The sequence below is a fragment of the Drosophila teissieri genome, chromosome 2R (assembly GCF_016746235.2).
Source record: "Drosophila teissieri strain GT53w chromosome 2R, Prin_Dtei_1.1, whole genome shotgun sequence".
In the NCBI taxonomy this organism is placed as follows: Eukaryota; Metazoa; Arthropoda; class Insecta; order Diptera; family Drosophilidae; genus Drosophila; species Drosophila teissieri.
Window position 1 is genome coordinate 6,908,769 of NC_053030.1, and position 18,879 is coordinate 6,927,647.

The following is an 18,879-nucleotide window of genomic DNA, read 5'->3' on the forward strand; positions in this document are numbered from 1 at the left end:
GTTCTTGACTCTGACTTGCTGTTCAATTATCACTAACAATTCTTATATGATCGTAGACAATTAGGTACCAGATTCAGATGAGATTAAGCACTTAATTTAGCCAAACATCGAACTAATACTTTTCATTGATTTCTCTAAAGTCAAGAATCTAGCTGGAAAATAGGTGCCAACACTGTGGGGCTCCGAAGCCCTTCAAAGTACGAGCCACAAAACACCCCACTCCGATTCGCATTCTGCATAGAATGTTCAAATGTTGCCGCTGGCGGTTCGCTTTATTTGTTTTATTGCCGGCGGATGGGGCAGTTCACTGATGCGATAGGGTTAAAAGTGGGCTAGTGGCCTAGTGGGTGGTGGGTGGTGTGGGCAGGGGGCAGGGGGCGGGGCAGCGACAGCATGTGGCATTTGTGGTTTTGACGCTCTACAACCGACCACATGTAAATGACGTTCGTCGTTCGTTATTGGTGCGCGGTTGGCTGGCATAAAATTGTGTGTAAAATCAAGCGGCAAAATGGGCTTGGAAAAAAGAGTTCAGTTTGGCGGGAACCGAGGTCCTTCGATTGGCGGATGCCACTTTCCGACGACTGCCGCCTGACGGCTTTTAATTTGTAATTGCGATTGCATTACGTGTCACGTGGTAGTAAAGCCATTTTTTCCTGTTTTAATTGAGCGAACTACGGTTTAAAGTTTATTTGCCGACAGCTGCGAGAATGTCAATCAAATGCGTTGTCTGGTTAGCGACTAAAAAAGTGACATGAAATCTGGGTCACATAGAAAACAAAAAATTCAAAGAGGACTAACGCTTAGATTTATTGAATTGTATATTGTATATTGTATTATACGGCATACTTAACAATATATTTAGTGTCCGTAAGGCCAATAGCCTCACGATTGCAAATGTATATGTTTAGCATCACAAGAACTTACATTCGATTTACTTACAAATTTATTTCTCCCTCCCCCGTTATACGAGCTTTTTGACCACTTAAATATGCTCGTAGAAGTAACATATGGAGATTTCTTGTGTCCTCAGAGTAAATACAAGTCTTAGCTTTCATTTACTTCAATAAGACTACAGAATTAATTCATCGTAAAAGCAAATTGTCCTTCAAACCGACCACACACACCAGCACATTGAATACATCTCAAGTGTGTTCTCTATGCATTAGCTGAGTAAGCAATGTTTAAGGGTAAGTGTAATTTGAATAGGGCCAAAGCCAGGCCAAGACCAAAAGGTTGACAGGCTAAGGTTGTCCAACACACAATCACAGCCAATGCTGAGGGGAATTTTCATCGAATGGATGGCTTTTATTTTGTCATTGCCAATGCAATTTCGTGTGGATAACTCATTTAATGAGAAATCTAATAACAGCCTTCTGTGCGTAAGACCACCTCCAATCGCAAAGCCACCAAAGCCAGATTAGGAGCAAACAACAAGCGATGGCCGACGGCTCAAGGGTTTCCAAGGTCTTCGACTGTGGCTGTGTCTGTGGCTGGGGCTCAGTTACAATTTACCAAGGGGCATAAAATAATTTGCAAACAAACAAACAGCTGCCAAATCAAATCTCCTTGCGATACACTCCAAGAAAACGGATACTCCAAAGTTATTTAATATCAGGGTTGTACTTCCTCCACTAAATTAGAGCAAAATGAAAAGAGATGGCTTGGAAGAGGCCATTGCAATTACGAACATTTAAACATTGAATTAGTACTTAGTTATAAATCCTGTTAATAAATATTTTTTGTGTACCATATTTCCACAGCCCCTGGACAGAGATCAGCCCAATGGGAGGCCGCAGTGGCGCTTCACAGTATTTGCCCAGGACGAGGGCGGCGAGGGGCTGGTGGGCTACGCGGACATCCAGGTGAACCTGAAGGACATCAACGACAATGCGCCGCAGTTCCCGCAGGGCATCTACTTCGGCAACGTGACCGAGAACGGCACGGCCGGCAGCTCGGTGATGACCATGTCCGCCGTCGACTACGACGATCCCAACGAGAGCACCAACGCCAAGCTAATCTACTCGATTGAGAAGAACGTCATCGAGGAGGAGACGGGGGCGCCCATCTTCGAGATCGAACCGGAGACGGGGCTCATCAAAACGGCTGTCTGCTGTCTGGACAGGGAGCGAACGCCCGACTACTCCATCCAGGTGGTGGCCATGGACGGCGGAGGACTCAAAGGTGAGTTGTGTGGTCGGGTGATTGGTCGCGCTGCTGTGGGCGTTAATATCAGTTCTCAGAAGTGTTGGATTGCCAGAGGCAATTGCCCTAACCTTAGCCAAAGCTTATGAGATGTCTGTATCTAAAAATGCATAGGGCTTGTACATATACCGAAAGTTGATGGACAAATTGGACAATCCTGGTACCGAAGGATATGCAATTTAGTTGAGTTTGGAATGAAAATTAATTAAGCAAATGTTGTAAATTGTGAGACCACCTTTATTCATCCTTCAGACAACCAACTTACAAGTACACCCAAGCCCATCAAATGCTCCCCAGTAATTTGCCCATTTCCCCCCACTGCATCCATCTGCTATTGACGCCCATCTGACGCACTCCGTCCGACTTGTTTGCTGTCCAATTTCGCAGGTACTGGCACCGCCTCCATCCGCGTCAAGGACCTCAACGACATGCCGCCGCAGTTCACCAAGGACGAGTGGGTCACGGAGGTGGACGAAACGAATGGCACTTACATCCCAGAGACGCCCATCCTCACGGTGACGGTTCAGGACGAGGACGAAACGAACACATTCCAATACAAGGTGGTGCCGAACAGTGGTTTCGGGGCGGATAAATTCGCGATGGTTCGGAACGGCGATGGCACGGGCTCGCTGAAAATCATACAGCCCTTGGACTACGAGGATCCGCTGCAAAGCAGTGGATTCCGGTTCCGCATCCAGGTCAACGATAAAGGCGACGATGGGCCCGGTGGCAGTGACAAGTACCATGTGGCCTACTCCTGGGTGGTGGTGAAGCTGCGAGACATCAACGACAATGTGCCAAAATTCGATCGGGAGCACATAGAGGTCTCCATCTATGAGGACACGAAAGTGGGCACCATTCTCGAGCAATTTAAGGCCACGGATGCCGACCAGGGGGGTCACTCCAAAGTAGCCTACAAAATAGTTCGTGCCACAAATCGGAAGAGACAATTCGCCATTAGTGATAGAGGAGCAGTGAGCATACAACGACCTTTGGATCGGGAAACTCAGGATAGGCACCACATTCAGATTCTAGCCATCGACGATGGAAGCCCTGCTCGAACGGCCACCGCAACTCTAACCGTGATAGTTAAGGATGTCAATGATAATGCCCCGACTTTTGCCCAGGATTACAGGCCCACCTTACCTGAGAATGTGTCTGGCAAGAAAATTCTGGAGGTGGCGGCCAAGGATCCCGATGACCGACTGAGGGGCAATGGGGGACCCTTTACCTTTCGATTGGATCCCTTGGCCAGCGACGAAATAAGAGCGGGCTTCAAAGTGGAGTACGACCGAAGTAAGTACTCTAAATACTATCTATATACATACCTCTTGGATAAAAACTAAGGCAAACATTAACTAGCTTTAATAAAAACCAACAGTTGAATGTAAATTTAGTAGCACATGTATTTAACATAGCCTGGGGCAATCGCTGTGCATCATTAATGATGCAAAAAATGTTTAAACGCTCACTAAGCCCAACATCTGTCGAATTAGCGCCACAAAAAATCGAATGCGAAATAATCGCTAGCACTTGGAAAATTAAAAAACAAAGTACAGCGAATAATTAATGCATTTGCCTGATTAAAAATGTATTCAATGAGATATGTTGCAGCTATTTATACCAATTACGCATCTCATTTAAATAATTATGCAAATTAATATCAAGCGAATAGGCGGCCTAATTTTTTATTTATTTAGAGCTTGCATTTGTTTATGGACGCATAATTAATTCAGCATCCGAAAATTAATTATATATTTAAACACCCCAAAGGCTTTTGGGTCAAATCGTTTATTGGAGAGACACTTGAAACTCAAACACGTGCCAGGTCAGCAATGAATTAAAAAATAGTAATAAAAACACATCAATGGGGATGGATACTAAAGCAGAGCACAGATAGCAAAGTGAAATGTGCCCTGAAATCCAAACTGGCAGAGCAGAAAAACTGGTCGAGAAAATTGAAAAACTTGCTGTCAATGTCAGCGACAGCATTCAAGTGACACCTCAAATTTTCTTTCATTTGATCGATTTTATTGGGGTGCTCTCGAGTTTGCTTTTTTCTGCTTTTTGTTCAGGACTCGGGTTTTTGTTTCAAATAACTCCCAATAATGGCTTTACAAAAAGCATGGAGCAATTTCCATTTCACAAAAGAGAAAGGCAGAGAAAAATTGTAAATCAAGATTAAGAGAGTGGCTTTCTGTGTAAACCTGGCTAAATGAATACTCTAAACCGTGATAATATCATATTATTAAAGAATATTAAACTTGCTGCTTCTATAAAAAGAGAATAAGATAACATTTTTAAATTGGAAATGAAAATAAGCCCGCTTCTTAAGCCAAACTAAAGCCTTTCTTGGAATTTATTACATAAAACCAAAAACTTTAGTACACAGAATTGTACACAGCTTCAATTTACTTCGTTGATTTTTGCATTCATGTGAGGCCTCATGTTAGGCCTCAGATAGGGATAGGAAAAAATCGAAAAACCGTTGTATCAAGAAAGAACTTCAGTTTCGTGCATATACTCCTTCCTTAGGGAAAACCCATGAAAGGAAAACACCAAATCGCAATGAAAACAAAGCCTGCCGGACATGGTCAACTGCACCAACCGAGATGAAGCCTCGAGGCTGAGTCCTGTCCACATCCATTCCATCGCTTTCTATTTCTCTGATTCTGTGGCACATTTCGACCAATTTCTCTATCTCTCAGTTGGCTTTTACAGTGCAATTTTTTCGTTTTTTTTTGTTGGTTGGTTACTAACTTTGTGGCACAAACAATGCTGATGATGCTGATTGTCTGGAACATAATTCAATCACCATTACTATGCAAACACAGTTTGGCTTAGCGTTTGATTTCGACTTTGATTGTGTGGCAATTGCCTCGAATGAATCGAATTGAATGGAGTGCCGAGTGCCGAGGAGCGGAGGGAAAGTTGCGAAGTGGTTCGGTTTCGAATTGCAAGTTGTTTGGTTTTAGCGTTTTCCGGTTAGTTTGGAAAATGCAGTGGAGCAGAGCCGCGGTTTCCGATCTGGCGAGCTTTGAATATTGATTCGCTTTTCTCTTCAACACCATTCTCGTACAAAACTATACTTTACACTACTACAATTTTTCCCTACTAATTTAATATATCCTTTCAGGAGGTGACAGTGGAAATGGGGTGGCCATCATCTCCTCCCTGCGTCCCTTTGATCGCGAGGTGCAGAAGAGCTATGCCATCCCCATCGAGATCAAGGATAATGGAGCTCCTGCCATGACGGGCACCAGTACCCTCACTCTCACCATCGGCGATGTGAATGATAATAAAATGCAGCCCGGCAGCAAATCCGTGCTGGTGTACAACTACCAAGGACAGTCGCAGGACACGCCGATAGGCAGGGTCTACGTCAACGATCCCGACGACTGGGATGTGCCGGACAAGAAGTACTACTGGGAGGTTCAGGAGCACCAGCGATTCAAGCTGGACACGGACACTGGAATCCTAACAATGAGGGCTGGGACGAGAAGAGGTCGCTACCAGCTGCGGTTCAAGGTCTACGATCGGGAGCACGGTCAGGAGGACATTCCCGCTAACCTCAGCGTCACAGTGCGCGACATAACAGCAGAGGCCGTGCAGCAGGCGGGATCCATGAGACTGTCCCACATAACCGACGAGGACTTCGTTAGGACCTGGAACCCAGTTAAGAACCAAGTGGAGCCCTCCAAGCTGGAGAGATTTCGCAACAAGCTGGCCGAGCTGCTGTACACAGATAGGGATAATGTGGACGTGTTCAGTGTGCAACTCAAGGAAGGTTTCCCCTATCCCCTCACCGACGTCCACTTCGCAGCCCGTTCTGCCACTCAGCAGCCATATTTCAAGGCAGTGCGCCTGAATGGCGTGGTGCAAATGCATCGCGAGGAGATTGAGAAGGACGTGGGCCTGAACATCACCATGGTCAATATAAACGAGTGCTTGCACGAAGGCAAGGGGAAGTGTGGCTCCAACTCCTGCACCTCCAAGGTGGAGTTGGGCAAGAAGCCCTACACGGTTAGTGTGAATCGCACGGCTCTGGTGGGTGTTCGCCTGGACATCAGTGCTCAGTGTGTTTGCCGCGCGAGGAACTTCACCCACCAGGACCACAACTGCAGAACCCACCTGTGCTACAATGGCGGTCGCTGTGTGGAAACCCGAAATGGTCCCAAATGTGTGGCCTGTCCAGTGGGCTACAATGGCCCGCGATGCCAGCAGTCCACGAGGAGCTTTCGCGGCAATGGCTGGGCCTGGTATCCTCCACTGCAACTCTGCCAGGAGTCGCATCTCAGCTTGGAGTTCATCACTCGCGTGGCAGACGGCTTGATACTGTACAATGGACCCATTGTGCCACCAAAGCCCGATGAAACCGTGATCAGCGACTTCATAGCCATCGAACTGGAGCAGGGCTACCCGCGGCTACTCATCGACTTCGGCTCGGGAACTTTGGAGCTGCGGGTGAAGACGAAGAAAACCCTGGATGATGGTGTCTGGCATCGCCTGGATGTTTTCTGGGATTCCGAAAATGTCCGCATGGTGGTGGACTTCTGTCGCACTGCTCTGGTCTCCGAAATGGAGGATGGCACTCCGCCGGAGTTCGATGACAATGCCTGCCAGGCGAGAGGACAAATTCCCCCCTTCGCCGAGTCCCTGAACCTGAATCAACCCCTTCAGCTGGGCGGCCTCTATAGACAGCACTTCGATCAAACCCTGTACAACTGGCAGTACGCCTTCAGCTCCAAGGGCTTCGATGGCTGCATACGCAACGTTGTCCACAACTCGGAGCACTACGATTTGGCTTTTCCCGCTTTGGCCAGGAACAGTTTTCCCGCCTGTCCGCAGACCGACGAAGTTTGCCTGAAAACCGAGCACACAGCTCGTTGTTGGGAGCACGGAAATTGTGTGGCCAGCCTGGTGCAGGCCAAGTGCCACTGCCAGCCGGGTTGGATGGGTCCTGGCTGCAATGTGCCCACCATTCCCACGACTTTCAAGGCCCAGAGCTACGTGAAATTCGCCCTCAGCTTTGAGCCCGACAGGTTTTCCACCCAGTTGCAGCTGAGATTTCGAACTCGAGAGCAGGGAGGCGAACTGTTCCGGGTTAGTGATCAGCACCACAGGGAGTACGCCATCCTGGAACTGCGGAGGGGCCACCTCCAGTTCCGCTACAATCTGAACTCCATGAGGAACGAGGAGCAGCTGCTGACCCTCACCGCCATCGCAGTGAACGATGGCCAGTGGCATGTGATTCGCATTAGTCGCTATGGATCGGCAGCTCTAATGGAGCTGGATGGCGGGGAGTCGAGGCGGTACAACGAGTCCTTTCACTTCGCAGGACACCAGTGGCTGAGCATCGACAAGCAGGAGGGCGTTTATGCGGGCGGCAAGGCCGAGTATACGGGAATCAAGACCTTTGAGGTGCAATCCGATTTCCAGAGGAGCTGCTTGGACGACATCAGGTAAGCTCAAATGCTGATTAGGGCTAATTGCGTTGGAGGGACTCCCTTTTCAAGGGGGTAATACCAAATGTGCCTTACTAACAGACTGCACCGTTTGCTTTAGGAAAATTCAAAATATTCACTCAGCTCAACAGACTGTTCAAAATTAATGTAAAAGTTGTACAGTTTAGTATGAACAGAAATTGTAACGTTGTAATGTGGAACCTAAGAGCGAAGGGGTATTAACTTTAAATTACGATAGAAGGCAGCACACAGCAGTAGGAATGCAATAAATATATGGCTCTCCCTAGCATCTCAACATCTGTTAGCCAAAGATAAAGGAAAAGGACTCAGTCTTACAGCCCCTCGATTGCCGGCATTCATGCGTAGTTTTCCCATTTTCCCCCCTTTTCCCCCAACAGGCTGGATGGAAAACACTTGCCCCTGCCGCCCGCCATGAACGGCACCCAATGGGGCCAGGCGACGATGGCCCGCAACCTGGAAAGGAACTGCCCCTCGAACAGGCCGTGCTCGAATGTCATCTGCCCCGATCCCTTTGACTGCGTCGACTTGTGGAACGAGTACGAGTGCACGTAAGTATGGCTCTTTGGGAGGCACTTCCTGGGCATGCCCTTTGTGCTCCGTGAACGGTGCACAGTAATTTATTGGACTTCCAATTTAATTATAGTCCCCTTTGTTCGCCTTTGCCTGCGGAGGCAGGCCAAAAGTAGTAATTAAATCGGAGCAATATCAATTACAAATAAAATAACTATTTGTTGGACAATAGAAGATCGAATTTACCTAATTACCTCACAGACTTCTGGCTCTGTTTGACTTGTGAGCCAAATGCAAGGAAACATAACTTTGAGAACCGAACGCCATTTCGATAAAAGCAGCCAGGAGTGCTGCATACTCGTATCTATTTATTTCCGAGAAAGACCCCTGCCATTTTCCAACTGCAGGCGCACAGACAATGCCAAACAGCAAATTGACTCCGAATGCAAAACAAATAATATCAATTGTCATTGCCTGTCTGCCTTCGCTCATGCAACTCGGGCACCGCAAGCAGTGGAAATGGACACTGAGAAAAATGTAGCCACATAAAATAACTACAAAATGAATTAGCCAATAATTTAATAACTAAAGTAGAAGATGAAGGACTTTACAAAATATTCTATTATTATTTGAGAGCATCAATATTTATTTGCCTCTAATGTTTTATTTTATCTTCTAGGGAATGGCAATTGTATTAATATTATATTATTTATTGAAGTTCCTAAGTCCTAAGCTTCAAATTCTTTCCGTCGTGTTCATTGAACTCGGTTCGACTATATTGTTCGAAAATGTGTGTATTTTCCGAGTGTTTGCACATGGAAATTTTCACATTTTCCCGGCTGGGGATGGTCGGAAATCTGGGGCACGACTCGTGATCCTGGAGCTCCTGCTCCGCAGCACCTCATCAATGATGGGTCGCAGTGGCGGTGGTCCATACAGGTGGATGTGGAGGTGGCTGTGGAGGTGGCTGTGAATGTGGCGATGAAAGTGGCAGTTGCCTCGCCGAGAGCAGAGCACATTTTCCACGTCATTAGTTTTGCGGAGTGACTCCATTTGAGAGCCGTCGACAGCGGCGAGGACACTCAATCTTGCACTGCATCATGTCCTAGTCGCTGCTCCGCCATTCGGGCAGGAGACTAAGCACCCCAGCTGTGAGCTTCTCGCTCCATTTGCTTTCGGGAACAGGAACATCTGGGCCTGCTGCTTTCTAACACGTGTTCGCCAGGATAGCATCCTTGCGGTCTTTTCCTTTTCCTTTGGATTTTTTTCTTTTTTTTTTTGAGCAGAAATAGAGAAATTTAAATAGTGTCACACGCCTCGCCTTCAGGTGGCGACGTGTCATAAATTATGCTTACTTTAGCCTCAATTTCGTTGCCAGTTGTGGGCAGCAGTTTACGCAGTGCTCTGCTGGAATTTGTGTCACTCACTCAGGACACTAAGATGTCGGACAAGGGGCTGTCCTCAATTGGAATACGGAATGACTTCAATTTAAATGTGCAAAGTGTGTGCGAGGGGTGAGTCCTTTTCGCCGCGCTTAAAGCTTTAATTTCCCCATCGCCGAGTTGTCCAGGGATTCGAGTCCAACCAAAACTTCACGCCCTTAATGCGCTTTGGAAAATATTTGAGAGGGCCCCAGCTCATGGGGGAAATTATGCCATCCCTTGGCTGCACAACTTTGTGTGAAAATAAAAAGTTTTATTTCGGGGAGAAATGCGCCGAACAAAAGCGCACTTTACAATGTTCCGCTTATAATTTTGAAAGCCAGAATTACACTTTTTTTCTGTATATTTCACGTGTTTTAAAACTATTTACTTAGTTTCGAATGGTAAATTTACTGACTTAAAATAAAATATATTAAAGTAATATACATATGTACCCTTAGTATTACACATATTATTAAGAGTAAATGTGGAATGATAATCTTAAACTTGTACATTTTATTTTTAATTTTATTTTTTTACTAATGTATACTATTTTTTGTCTCTTACCTTAATTGGTAATTTTGTTTTGCCAAAAGTGCTTGTATATTACATTCTCGTTTTAAAATGTTTGAGTTTGTGGCTAGTGTCAGGAAAAGTAGCAGAGAAATCTTGCGCCAGCATACATTTTCCATCCCATTCCAGAGTTCAGTTATTTAGTTATTAGGTATCTAGGAAAAAGCAGGGAAATGCTTGTGGCAAACGTTTCGCTCTCCATTGCAGTAAGCGCCTCTGAATTCGTAATAACTCTCGCGTCCGGCGAATTTGTCGTTTCAGCTGCAGCGAGGGGCGCATCATGTCCTCGGACACGAAGGGATGTGTGGACCGCAACGAGTGCCTGGACCTGCCCTGTCTGAACGGAGCCACCTGCATCAATCTGGAGCCCCGGCTCCGGTATCGATGCATCTGCCCGGAGGGCTACTGGGGCGAGAACTGCGAGCTGGTGCAGGAGGGCCAGCGCCTGAAGCTGAGCATGGGCGCCCTGGGGGCCATATTCGTTTGCCTGATTATCATACTGAGTAAGTAGTGGAGTAGTAGTAGGGGGTGACCGCAAGTGAAGACTAAATGGCCCCTGCCACCCTAGAGCCCCTTCCCCTCCCCCGAGTCGCCGAATTTTCCCATTCATGTGCGACAATTAAGCGGCTTAAGCTGCAACATTTTTGCTTGGCCCCACCCAACGCCCCCACCCAAAAACACACACTTCCTCCATGTTAATGCAATTTGCTGGGGGAAGCCCGTCTTCCAAAAAAAAACCAAGAAGCAAAAAAAATACAACGACACTGACATCTGTTTGGACAGTCGTGGCCGTGTGGGGCTAAAAAAATAAAAAGGTAAGGGTTAACATGGGAGGCAGCCATGCATTTTCAACAACATAAAGTGGCAACAAATCCTGCATTCGTTGCTTTATTTTTGCCACACTTTTTTATGCCCAGACAGGGGCAATTTGTTAGTTTAGCTGCGGAAAAAGGAAAAAGGAGCACGAAAATATTTGCATAGTGGCTAATTAAGCTTGGCAAAAAGTGCAGAAAAGTTTCGTTCGCCTGCAGAGCTTGTAGAAATTTTCCAGAAAATTTCAAAGACGTGAACAAAAAGCCTTCCATCATACGTACCTTAATATATAAACAGTAATCGATGTGAAATATATAGAAAAAACTGCCCAATTATTTTATCATCTATTTAAATATAATTTTTGACATTCTTTCTGCTATTGACAAACTTATAATCCAATTAGTTTTAGCCTAAGAGTCGAACAGAAAAAGGAACTAAAATTTTTAGCTGGAATTTAAAAACGCCGCCAAAGCCAATTAGGAACATTTTATTGCTCGAAAAAATCGCAGAAAATAGAATAAAATTCAGCCAGGCTCCGGCCACTTAATGGATTTGGCGAACGAGTGTTAAGTGGCTTTGGCCATTCGGCTATTTTTCCCACTCCGCACTTCCAGTCAGTCCAATGCAAATGCGTTTCCTCGCACGCAATGCACGACAATCTATTTTCGTTTCGCCAGCTCGTCTGGGATTTGAAGGGATTTTCAATTAGCGCCACACTTTGGGCCCTGTTTCGGATGGCTTTTATCCACATCCACATCCACAGCCGCACATATATTTCTGGCTCTTTCGTGAATGCCGTGAATTCTGGCAAGCGCCGTAGGCCATTTACTTTGGTACTCTCGTACTTTGGGCCACATTTAAAAGTGACGCTGATTTATCCGGCCGCGTTTGGGCCAACTTTAATGAGTACTTGCGCCAAAGTTGCAGCTGGGAACAACACAATCACAATCCAGGCAGCAACAAAAGGCCAGGGATGAGCTAATTAGTCGCCGCTAAGGCAGATAATTACACAGTTCGCTGCGGGCGGGAAAACAAAGGCCTAAAGTGGCCATAAAACCGCTAAACCGCAAAATAGGCGCAATAAATAAACGGCCAGCCGTCGCACAGAAGCACTTTCATCTGCGCCTCCTTTCAATTTTTTTATGATGTGAAAATATCTGAGGAGCCGAAGACATAAAATCTGACAGCCGCAGTCCTGTCCTCCCCCGTTTGTGTTGATTCGCCGTAAAGTGGCGTAAAGTTCCCCAGCTCCGTAGTTCCGGAGCTCCGGAGAGCAGAGGTGGTGGCAGGACAAACTAAATAATTATCCAGCATTATTTACAGTCGACGCTTTTTCATGTCCTGTTCGTGCCGAGCGCAGGAGCGCAGGAGCGCAGGATGCTTCAGTGTAATCTGTGAATCGCTGAACTGTATTTTAGCATAAGGTTTCAAGTGTCCGAGTGGAGCAAGTACTGGGGAACTTGGTCCTTTTGCAGTTAAGTGCAAACAAAGGCCGTTAAAGAGCTTTCGGTCCTCCCAGGCTTTTGTTCATCTTACAGGATATTTTTGGCTTTGTTTTTGCTAGTTTTTATGTAGGTTAGACGCTGCTGCTCCCTTCTTCCTTCGTCCTGCGCCTTCGTCCTTCGTCCTGCTCCTCCGGCTGTTGTGCAGCAGTTTTTCGGGCTCCAGCTCTTGTTTTATTTTTCTTGTCGGAGGTAATGTTGATTAAAGGTTGATGAATGAACAGTTGGCCCTGGCCTGCTTAGCAAAACACTGTTCCATCTATCCCAAACGCAGCCTTTAAATTGGGCTTTCATAAGATATTTTTGCTGAAAATTTAAGGAGCAGATTGGCCAGCTTTATAATTAAGTTCAGTGCTTTGTTGTGCAGTTGGATTTTTCCGCACGTTTGAGCGGGAAACTAGATTCATAACTTTCCCTGGGCAAAAAATATTTATTTAGCACGTTTTAACGTTGGCGTGCCAGCTTAATTGTGTTAATAATGGCTGCTAAATCTACAAAGAGGAATTAAATTCTGAAAACAGGTGGACTTTTTTATTTCATCCTACTCTATTTCCCTTACTTAACAGCAAAATTATAGCCACGTCTGCCAAAACAATTAAAAATAGTCCTGTCAGTCATGGGAAACTTGAAATTTTCTCTGATTTGCCAAAGTTTCGAAAACAGATTTGGTGCGCTTCGCTTTTGGACGAATTATCGAAGATTTCCGTTGGTTCTTTCTGGATGGGGTGGCACATTAATAGCAAAACTTGTGCGGCAGATAATTTAGAAAGTTTTGTCGCTCCTTTCTGCGGCCAGAGACAAATTTAATGCACTTCAAGCCAGGGCCAAGAACTGGTAGTAAACTATTTTCGGTTCAATTCGGTGCTCGGTTGTGGCTTTGGGTTTTGTGTCCTGCTGCTGCTGCTGTTGCAACTTTATGCTGTAATTGTTGCATTAAACTTTCCAGCTCCCAGAGACACAGGACGACTTGAATGGGGTAGTGAATGGATGTGGGGAACACCCCATCGGATCCGATGGATGGATAACATAGTGGTCCCCACTTTGACAGTCATTTGCAGCTAAGCGGATTACAAGTCGGCCAAAAACATTCGCATTCCAAATGCACATTTCGAGTGACTCCGAGTCGTTGTAACATGAAAACTTGTTAAGTTTGGTGTCCTTTCTGCGTTTGCCTTTATTCTTCAGTTTGCTTAAGTAGCATAAAGTTATTAATAAGTTCCCTCCACTCAGCCACTGCAACATATTCTCGGCAACTCCCAAGTACTCTCCTTCTGTTTGTCGGCTTGCTTTTGCTCGGTGGAAACACAAAAACAAGAAAGAACTCTACTCTCGGCAAGCCGTAGCTTATATTCCCTTACAGTAATCATCGAATAAGACACTTTATGGTCAAATGCAAGGAAACTATTATTTCTTTCCTTTCGAGTTTCAATTCAACTTGTTTTGCAACTGTTACTTCAGATCTTGATCAAATGACCAAGATAATGCGTTATATCGATCCAGTCCGTTCAAGTTCATATACTGTGTACCTTCAATAGAAATAAGACTTTTGGGAAGGTTACATGCATATAGCAATAAGACTAAGAGACTAGTTTTCGCAAAAGCGAACGGACGGACAAATGGACCGACAAACGGACGGACGGACAGTGGGAAAAACGACAAGGCCATATCGAGAAGGCTGTTGATACTGATCAAGATTACATACATACATATATGCAAATGACTACTTCAGTGGGTCGCAAACTTCTAACGGAAGTCAAGTTGCCCTTTGGAAGGGTATGAAAAGACGACCACAAGAAGAGAAACTCACTCGTAGACTTGCATTTTATCATTTGCGCTTCAGTTGACAGGAATATTAACTGGGCTCCGGCACTGTGGGGTTAAGCAAACAGCTAAGTAAAAATAATTAAAACTCTGGCACGACTTCTCCAAAATGACATGCCAGCCAAGAATGTTTCCTTGGGTTGGGATTGCCCAACCCCGTTTTTTGGTTTTTAATGCCCCGGCATTTCTTCTGGGCTAAGCGGATTCATTAGTTGCAATAACTGCCAGCTGACTTTCGCAGAGACAGGCACAAAGTTCATTTATAAGGACGGAGCATAAAGCATTTCTCTACTGGCGAGTTGATTTCCTGTAATTGATGGCACTGGATGCGGCTTGCTACCATTATCTTCTTAAATTTCTAATGCTTTATTTGTTGGCACCGTTCCAGGGCCATAACCTTATTACACTCAGCTGGATTTAATTTAAATCACTTGCGGAGGGCATATTGATTTCAGTCATTAATTTAACGAGCCACAATATAAATTATAAATAGAAACAATCGAAAAATATAAACAAGATACCATAACGTGCTCTAATTTGGTAACAGGGTAGTTTTAAAGTTTATTTTCAACAAATGTATATAAGTGTCTTTTTAAATAAATTTTCATATAAAGTTGGGGATGGTTACAAGAGCATTCAAAGCTTTCATATTCAAAAAGTTAAGGCGTAGTTTTATTATTTTTATATGTATATAGCTAAAGTGTGGGGACGCGGAAGCAAAAACAAGACAACAATTTTTCCTACATTTAATTACCTTCATTAAATGAAAATGAAGCTGTAGTTGTGCCACTGACAGTTAACAGACACCCAACAGACTTCCATTCTTGCTTTAAGTTTTTGTTGCACAACTCCAGTTCATTATTCTATTGCGCAAAAAGCGAATATAGACTTTTGGAGGGAAAGGGGATTTTAATAAGAAAGACAACCAGGAGAAAAACAAAAACAGATGGAGCTCAGAAATGTTTAGTTAGTTTTTTAAGATATTAAAGAATACCATGAGGAAGGAAAGAATAAATACTCCAAATGATAATAAAACTGCGGAGCTAAAAGTTGAGTTATATACGAGTATTAGACAAGAGTCACTCATTTTTCTGGGGGTAAAATACCACTAATTAAATTAACAACTACTGACTAAATCGACTAACTTATAAATTCCATTTATTGAAGGTAAAAGATAATTGCAGTAGCAAAACTTTTACTACTGTTTACCCAACGAAATGTGTGATGGCGGCCACTCTTCGCGCTAAAAATCAGGCAACTAACCCATGTTCTCCACCTGCCTTTCAGTTCTCGCACTGATCTTCGTGCTATACAGTCGCAAACGCAAGACGACCAAGAAGAAGAAGCGCTCCGGACCCGAGAAGGATGTCCGCGAGACGGTAATCAGCTACGAGGACGAGGGCGGCGGCGAGGACGACATGACGGCCTTCGACATCACGCCACTGCAAATACCAATCAGCGCCCAGGGAGGACCGCCGGACATCGCCGCCTGCAAGATGCCCATAATCTGTGAGTACACGCGGCGCAGAGTGCCCGAACCCCAAATCCCGAATACCGACTGGGACATGGCCAAGTAATTGGGCGGTTGTTTGCACTTAGACCCCGTGATGACGCTGCTGCCACCTGGCCAGGAGCTGAACGTGGCCTATCTGATGGAGGAGCGGAAGCAGCGCATCGACAAGGACAACAACGCACCGCCCTTCGACGACCTGCGCAACTTCACCTTCGAGGGCAGCGGCAGCATCGCCGAGTCGCTCAGTTCGCTGGCCTCTGGTAAGGACCTCTTGTGTTTAAGTCCTAGACTTAACGTTGCCAATCTTTTAAACGGAAAAAGCTGAAACTCAAGGAATTAAAGTTCCAAGAGCTCCATTGCTTTGATTGCAAAATTACTCCATGGTTTTGTATTGATGCTCCAATCGTGCCTTTATTGCACATAAGAAAATTAGTATAATTTAATTTTTTTAAGAGCGATTAAATAAGTTTTCCAATAGCTTACTGAGCTTGCAGTTTTTCTAGAACTCTTTCCTTGGCCTGCGAGTTAAATGGAAATCGTCACTTGACTGCCGCCTGCTTTAAACTATTTAAAATCACCCCGAGCACAAACGAGATTCGGAGTTCAATCAAATATCGTAATTTTACGGCCATTTCCGACACATCCTTTCCCCACGTTCCGCAGAAATCGCTTTAACCCACTCTCCCTCTTGTGCAATTCCAGGCACCGATGATGAGAATCAAGACTTTAACTATCTGCAGAACTGGGGTCCACGTTTCAATGCCCTGGCCGCCATGTACGTGCACAACAAGGCGAAAGCCAGCCAGCTGCCGTCGGATGGCGGAGGAGGATCTGGAGATGGACCCGGACCTGGAGCTGGCGCTGGAGCCTCATCATCATCGCCGCTGGGAGGCAGTGGAGCAGGAGGAGGAGGTGGATCTGGGACTCCGGGCAATGTGCTGGCAGTGGTGGCGACGGGAAGTGGAGCAGGTCCTGGAGGCGGCGGCTGCGGAGTTAGCAGTGGGTTAGTGCCACTGCCGGATGGCGATAAAGTTGTATTATAAAAATAAATAGTTAAGTTGTAGTTAAAACGATGTTTCAGCTGTAAGCACGACGATGGGGGAATCCCCAGAACGAAGCAGGTGTTTTGTGTGTTCGTGTGTCAGGTTAGGGTTAATTGTGTGTACATGTGGCTAACTGTGGAATTTAAGACTAACTTAAGTTTTAGGTGTTTCTCACTCATATGCGATGCTAGCTGATCCTCGGAGAAGGACACTTCCTTTACTATTTGCTCAAGCTCCTCGAAAGGAAAAGTAAGGAACATAATCCGCGCTGTTAAGTTTCACTATTAAGAAATGCGTGAGTCTGCGAAAAATGATTTAAAGAAGTATTAAATTATGTATAGTTTGTTCAAGTTTTTAAAACTTTAAGACTACAGCTAATCCACTGAAAGGCGAAAGCGTATGACTTTCCCTGGCCACCTTCTTTCGAACATCCTTCTGTGTCTTCCTTTCAAAGCTCATCTTCTCTGAAATTCAACTGAACCAACTGAGAAGTCGATGAATAGTTCTACGAATTAAATTACATGATTACACTAAGCATACTACAATGAAAAAGAGTTTATAAAACTTGCTATACGTTAGTTAAAGACCATGTACTATAAATACGCCGTTAACTCTCTAGCACGTAAGTTGAACCAAACTAAACCGGAACTCGGACAGCTCCCAGAAAATGTTGAGCGTTGCTAAATTTGTGTGCCGCCGACTGGGGAACGTGTCCGAATGCCACCGAGCCAGGTGGCACCTGAAAACCGGGAAAGCCGGAAAAGCAGGAAAAGCCGGGCTGGAAAACCAGCGCGCTGAAACGCAGCCACAAAAGTTTGCAGGACGAGGTGGAAATTTAATAAAAGTACGAAAATCATAACTAACTTTGGTGAAAATGAAAGGTAAACCGAAAGGTAAAGGGAAGCTCTACTGTAACATAATTTTGTACATATTCCATTCTGTAATTTTACGACTAAATTAATGGCTACTATAGCATAGAAAGGAAAACAAAACCAAACAACTAATAGACTAATTAACAACAATTAAAGCTACATTTAATTACCGATTACCGAAAGAAAAGGAAACCGAACCCAAATACGAGTGTTGATCAAACCAATTTCATATTTCTGCATTTACTAGCAACTACACAACCAACCGTACAGAAAATGAAGTATTAAGAATAATATTGTAATATGTATTAAAGTATGAGTCATAAACGAAGCAAATGGTTAATTACATTTACGTTAGTTAATGGACAATTTGTTAGTAGCTAGCGTCTAAGCATAATTTTTTAAAAATCAATAAAGCCCCAAAAAAATACGTGTATCAACTGCCGCACAGACTAATTTCCCTGCCAATACCGCCTGCAATTTTCGGTATTTCGCATTTCGCATTTCGGATTTCTGGATGCCAGCCAAGCGTCATTGCCGGCAATCCGCTTGTTGACACTGCCTAATGACGCTTGGTGCCTCCACTTCCGGCCCAGACATTGCGGCATTTGGTGTCCTAAACGCGCCGTTAAGTCCCGGCAAAGGTGTCCAAATGGAAGCCGCAGAGAGGAAGCCACTTTGGGCGCCTCCTCCAAAGGCAAAGTTCAACGGAGCGTTTGACAGGGCAACATGCATTGCCTCTTACAGAAACCAGAAGCTGTCAGCCGGCTGGATGAACCACCAGTTTTGGGGCCATCTCTTCTAGGCCGTAAAAAATTTTGAGCGGTGACCTTTGAAATTTCTCCCTTTTTTGTTCCCCAACTGTGGATTTAGCAGGGCGAAAAAAAGCACTTCACGGTGCATAATAAATGAGCCAGGCGAGCTATCGATATGAAATATGGTCGCCAGGCCTCAAATATCCGTACTCCTCTGGTTCCCAGTTGGCTTTCTTTATGGATGGATAAGTTGATGGTTTATATTGACAGAGTAAAATATCGCTTTATGTACGGGTGGTAAGTTAAAAGTCGTGTTTTACTCACCACAGTGATTACTTGAATGGCCGTCACTGAGGCGATAACTCTGGCAA

General features: G+C 45.0%; 1 protein-coding gene across 1 annotated transcript in view; it reads left to right on the forward strand.

Moving 5' to 3' along the window:
- The window catches only part of LOC122613409 (putative neural-cadherin 2), a 35,119-nt gene extending 17,040 nt beyond the window's left edge, over positions 1–18,079 (forward strand). The window contains exons 6-13 of the mRNA XM_043787567.1: positions 1,761–2,181; positions 2,590–3,498; positions 5,339–7,664; positions 8,066–8,236; positions 10,454–10,695; positions 15,616–15,837; positions 15,928–16,101; positions 16,544–18,079. Coding sequence (XP_043643502.1) covers positions 1,761–2,181; positions 2,590–3,498; positions 5,339–7,664; positions 8,066–8,236; positions 10,454–10,695; positions 15,616–15,837; positions 15,928–16,101; positions 16,544–16,884 — 4,806 coding nt within the window. The 3' untranslated portion in view covers positions 16,885–18,079. The remainder of the gene's footprint in view (positions 1–1,760; positions 2,182–2,589; positions 3,499–5,338; positions 7,665–8,065; positions 8,237–10,453; positions 10,696–15,615; positions 15,838–15,927; positions 16,102–16,543) is intronic.
- Positions 18,080–18,879: the final 800 nt, after the last annotated feature.